The sequence below is a fragment of the Carcharhinus amblyrhynchos genome, unplaced genomic scaffold (genome assembly GCF_965287045.1).
Source record: "Carcharhinus amblyrhynchos unplaced genomic scaffold, sCarAmb.v2.hapA scaffold_38, whole genome shotgun sequence".
NCBI classification, from domain to species: domain Eukaryota; kingdom Metazoa; phylum Chordata; class Chondrichthyes; order Carcharhiniformes; family Carcharhinidae; genus Carcharhinus; species Carcharhinus amblyrhynchos.
This window is the reverse complement of record NW_027649779.1, coordinates 4,502,373-4,507,963: the sequence shown is the minus strand read 5'-3', so window position 1 is coordinate 4,507,963 and position 5,591 is coordinate 4,502,373. Positions and strand designations below refer to the sequence as shown.

The window sequence follows — 5,591 nt, the reverse complement described above, 5'->3', positions numbered from 1 at the left end:
GTCTCCACACTCTGGCGCCTGTTTGGGCAAAACTGATGGAGAATTTATCATGGCAAATGCACCCTAACGAGCAGGTCTTCTGGACTGTGGGAGGAAACGGGAGCGCCTGGAGGAAACCCATGATGACACAGGGGAGGACACACAAACTCCACACAGTGAACAAAGCTGGTACGCACTCAAAATCTGGTCCCTGGCACTGTGAGGCAACACTATTAACTACTGTGCCACCACAATGAAGTCGCTACTGATTTTGCTCTCGATACTTCAAGTGGCAAGAACAATCCAGTTAATTGCAGGCCATGAGCCCTACATCAACGGTAGGAAAGTTATTGAAGAGGATTCTTCGAGAAGGATCTGTTCCCATTTGGAAGTAAGTGGACGTATTAGTGAGAGGCAACGTGGTTTTGTGAAGGGGAAATTGTGTCTCACTAGCTTGATCGAGTGTTTTCGAATAAGATAATTAATGAGGTTAAGGTAGTGGATGTTATTTACATGGACTTGAGTAAGGCCTTTAAGAAGATCCCTCTTAGCAGACTAATGAAGAACATGAAATCGCATGGGATCAGAGGTGAGCTGGCAAGGTTGATACAAAACTGGCTCGGTCAAAGAAGACAGAGTGTAGCAGTGGGAGGTTGTTTTTGTTCTGAATGATGGTTTTGACAAGTGGCACTCCTCAGGGATCAGAGCTGGGAACTTTGCTCTTTGCAACATTGTGTATGACAGAAAGGTTGCAAGTTTGCAAATGATACAAAAGTTGATGGATTTGCAGATGACGGTTCGGATCATAAGAGGATACAGCAAGATCAGGATTGATTGGAGACTTGGGAGAAGAGGTGGAAAAACGTAATTTGACCTCACTGGAATGACGGAGGTCGAGGGGTGACCTGATAGAAGTCTACACGATTATGAGAGGGGTGGACAGAGTGGATAGTCAGAAGCTTTTTTTTTCCCAGAGTGGAAGAGTCATTTACTCGGTGGCACAGGTTCAAGGTGCGACAGTCAAGGTTTAAAGGAGATTACAAGGCAGATTGTTTTTACAAAAATGGTTGTGGGTGCCTGTAACTCATTGCCGGGGGAAGTAGTGGAAGCGGATACGGTAGTGACTTTTAACAGGCGTCTTGACAACTACATGAATCGGATGGGAACGGAGGAATATGGACCCTAGATGGGGAAAGATTTTACTTCAGTCGACGCAGCATGGTCAGTGCAGGCTCCGCGGGCCAAACGGGCCTGTTTCTGTGCTGTAATTTTCTTTGTTCTTACTCTAAAGCCTGAAAAAAAGATGAATGATTTTAGCGCTTAATGAATCAAGTCACGAATTTATTGGAGGCGATGAATGGCAAAAAGTTCAATGATGTATATTACCCTTACGGTAATATTTGCGGGCATATCCTGATATAATATAAATGGGTTTATGTTAATGCTAAAGTAAATTATCTCGAAACCAATAATATGTGTGCATTGAGAGGTGCGTTCAGGTCTCCACACTTAAACCTTTACATTGATCTTAAAAGAAAACATATACTATGATCATTCCAATGCGGGTAGGATGGTCTGTCGGAGACTCGGTGCAGACTTAATGGGCCATATGGCCTCCTTCTGCACAGTCATGTCTGCCTCTCCATTATTTCCAACTTCCCATACTTCCCTGAACCTCAACACCCCATCTAGGCTGTAAATTCTCTTCTTTGCGTGTAAAAAGTGTTGGATTGAACACGGTGAGGTGAAGCTGTTTGTTTAGTGACTGTAATTGATGTGAGTCTCCATGGATCTGATTAGTGTGCCTGGAGGGATTTCCCCCTTCTAATAATAAGGGATTCCGTTCAGTGTGTTGTCCCATTGAGTCAGCGGGAGCAACAACTCCAACACTAACAGCGATCAGCGGCTGTGGAGAGAGAGGGAGAGAGAGGAGAGATCAGAATCTGGGAGCAATGGCCCAGAATGTTCCAACAGTGGATCAGAATCTGGGGACAATGACCCAGAAAGTTCCAACAATTGATCGGAATCTGGGAACAATGGATTGGAAGTTTCCAGCCATGGACAAAAGTTTATCCTATTGGATTTCTTTGTTTACCTTAGATGATTGGAGGATGCCATTAGCTTTCCGGATTGAAAGTCTACTGATGGTGATTCAGTTCGTTTATTATCCCACCTTGGCGATTGTTGGAGTTCCGAGTAAGTCCCTGTCTGGAATTGTACCAGTCCGACTGCCACTGGAATCGGAGCAGGCAAGGGTCAGAGCATGGGAAGGTCTGTTGAACATGGGGAGGATTTTGCAGTTTTCGGAAAATTGAGGCTGTAAAGTTCTGTCCCCAGTTCCTAATTCCAGAAAGGCTGTTTAACTGTATTGATTTCCTTGTCATTTACTGTACTGGGTTTGCTGCTCTTGTTGTTTCTGTTGAATCCCTATATCCAGTTATTAATTCTTTCAGCCGCTGACAATTGTCTCAGGGCCTATGGGCTAGGGTGTCTTCTGTGTGCTGTGATTATCCATAGACATGTGACCTAACACTAATCCTTTGTGAGAAAAATATAAAGAAGAATCGTTTTTTACCATCTACATGTAACGCCAGTTCACTGCAATTGCCCACCCAGTCACCACGCTGCAGAATGCATTTAATTGATCATGTTTGCACAGCAGGATCTCAAGAGAAAAAATATTTCATATTGAAATTCATTCATCAATGTCACAAGTATGCAAACATTAACACTGCAATGAAGTTGCTGTAAAAATCCCTGAGCCGCCACACTCCGGCGCCTGTTCAGGTACACTGAGGGAGAATTTAGCACGGCCAATGCATCAAACCAGCACAACTTTCAGATTTTGGGAGGAAACCAGAGCACCTGGAGGAAACCCACGCAGACACAGTGAGAACGAGTAGACTCTGCACAGAGAGTAGCCAAGCCTGAAATTGAACCAGGGAGCCTAGTGCTATGAGGCAACAACACTGTCCCCTGTACCACCACAAACTTTCCTGGAGTCACAGAAACACAAACATACATATATTAATAGAAACATTTACTGATAGAAGCAATCAGATTTAGACACTTACTCCCACTCACACACAAATTCAGAAGCCAAAATTGTTGTAAGGCTCCGGAATAACATACACTTAAGAACACTCATCAGGTACTCTGGTGGTCAAACACAACACACTCACACACACCCACACACACCCACACACACACAGACACATGCATAGGAATAATGGTGTTAATGGCTGAGCTGTCGTCGAAAAACATGAGTCGGTGTTACAGGGTTGACTGTAGTGTCAGAGAGATGGGATTTTGGACCGGTTGTGGATGTAGTGAACCGTAGTGGATCCAGGAAATCTGGGAAGCCGGAACTGATTCATGCCATGACTAACCTTTTCATGCATTTCATAATATTGGATGTCGGAGTCACAGGATGAGAGTCATTAGGCAGCTTGCTTGGCTTTTCCTTTGCTACTGGCCTTTGTTTGAGTTTTTCCCTGGTGCATATATTGACAACATTCCTGCCAAGGGAGGACTCATGGAGATGTAAATCTAATAGAGATTCTGTGCTTCAGGGCATCAGGATCTCCCTCTGCCAACTGTTAGTATTGTCCAGAGGAAAGGGTCAAACCAATACTGTTTGGTACCAGCTCTGTTGTGGGAGTTGTCAGTGAGCTGTCTGAGAGACAACAGATTACCACCTACAGGACTCCACTCCGCATCTTCTGTTAGGGTTTACTGTCTCATCCTTCTTACCCTCCAAATCCTTCACAGGCAGAGGGGATATTTACCCGTAGCTGAGTGAGGGATAATGTTGAAGACTCTCTGGAAAGCTCTCTCCCAAATGTTAACTTTGTGTCACTACCAAGGAGCAGTACGGTGGTATAGTGGTTAGTACTGCTGTCTCACAGCATCAGGAACCTGGGTTCAGTTCCAGTTTTGGGTCATTGTCTGTGTTGAGTTTGTACATTCTCTCTGTGTCTGTACAGGTTTACTCCAGATGCTCCACTTTCCCCTCACACTCCAAAAGACGTGCTGGCTTAAAAATATATATTCCAATTGTTGTGTTTCTGTACTTTTTAAAAATTTTAACCCATCGTAAGTCTAAATGGTAATTCCGTCCATTGAATCATATCTAATTTTATTCTGTATTTCCCTCCCTGACAGTGAACATAATCACAATTGTGACGTTGACGAGCAGAAACTGTGGTCTGTCCAAATGTGTCACTCGTTACCTGGTTGCCATGTCAGCGGGGGATCTGCTGGTCATTATCCTCGACCTGATATTGAGACACATTCCCATTGTTTATTGGGAACACTTTTATTTCCTGCTGTCACTCCCCGTGTGTAACATCCACGCCGTTCTGCTTTATGCAGCCACTGACTGTTCTGTCTGGTTCACCGTCACTTTCACCTTTGATCGATTTGTGGCCATTTGCTGCCCCAAGCTGAGAAGTAAATATTGCACTGAGAAATCGGCGTCTGTGGTTCTGGGAACAGTGACAGTGCTGAGCTGTTTAAAGAACATTATCTGGTATTTTATGTTATTAAATACATATCGGCTGCAGAACCTCCCCTGGTTTTGTCACGTCACAACTGGTGTTATGTACTCTCTGGTCTGGGGAGCAATCGAGTTCCTCCATTACATTCTAAACCCGTGTGCCCCATTCGTCCTGATTCTGCTGCTGAATGCTCTCACCGTCAGACACATTTTAGTGAGCAGCAGAGTCCGCAGGAGACTCCGGGCTCACCGCAGCGGTGAGAATCCAAGAGACCCAGAGTTGGAGAGTCGGAGGAAATCCATCATTTTCCTATTTGTTATCTCAGCCAATTTCATTATCTTATGGTCAATATTCATGGTTTATTCAGCATGGAATCGCATGTATGATTTGGGGTTTAAATTTAGATTAGACTTTTATGTTATGGAATTGGGCTTCATGCTGCAACTCACAAGTTGCTGTACAAATACTGTTATTTATGCTGTGACACAAACTCAGTTCAGGCAGCAGCTAAAAAATCTACTGAAATATCCCCTTACTGCAATTTTTCAACTCAATACAGCCTGAGAGGAAATGACAACAACAAGACCTCTGACTCTTCCTATTGGGCATTCAAACTGTAAATCACCAAACAGCCTCACAGAGATAGAAAGACTGACAGATAGATAGAGAGGACAATGTTAGCAACAGTGAGATTATTAGACAGAGAGTAGCAAAGAGAGGGAAAGGCACAAAGACTTGGAGAGCAAAGAATTTGAAAGAGTTTCTAACAGGTACAGGAAAATAAACAGGGAGACAATGAGATAGAAGAGAGACAAAGACAGAGCCTCACAGAATGTGAAAGACAGAAATAGTGAGGAAAATGGCGAGGGAGATAAACAGGGAATGAGAAAGACAGAAATAATGAGGAAAATGGCGAGAGAGATATACAGGGAATGAGAAAGGGAGATAGAGGAAGACAGATTGGAGTTTGTAATACGAGAGGGAGAGGGAGACAAGGGCGGGGGGTGGGGGAACGGGAGGCAAAAAGTGATGCAGAAGGAAATAGCCAGAGACAGATAGAAACAGAGATATCGAGACACAGAGCAGGAGTGAATGGGAAAGAGTGGGACTGAA

The 5,591-nt window shown here is 44.1% G+C and overlaps 1 protein-coding gene across 1 annotated transcript; it reads left to right on the top strand.

The window, feature by feature from the left end:
• The first annotated feature begins 1,931 nt into the window (after nucleotides 1–1,931).
• On the top strand, nucleotides 1,932–5,042 carry LOC145362413 (putative G-protein coupled receptor 139). Its single transcript, XM_080218452.1, has 2 exons — nucleotides 1,932–2,175; nucleotides 4,144–5,042. The coding sequence occupies exons 1-2, from the start codon at nucleotides 1,932–1,934 to the stop codon at nucleotides 5,040–5,042; spliced, it is 1,143 nt and encodes a 380-aa protein (XP_080074578.1).
• Nucleotides 5,043–5,591: the final 549 nt, after the last annotated feature.

Bases quoted from the DNA above. Each gene is read 5' to 3' on its own strand.
- LOC145362413 (XM_080218452.1), top strand. From the start codon at position 1,932: ATGGCCCAGAATGTTCCAACAGTGGATCAGAATCTGGGGACAATGACC. The intron at 2,176-4,143 runs GTAAGTCCCTGT...CCTCCCTGACAG, and splicing joins GGCGATTGTTGGAGTTCCGA to TGAACATAATCACAATTGTG.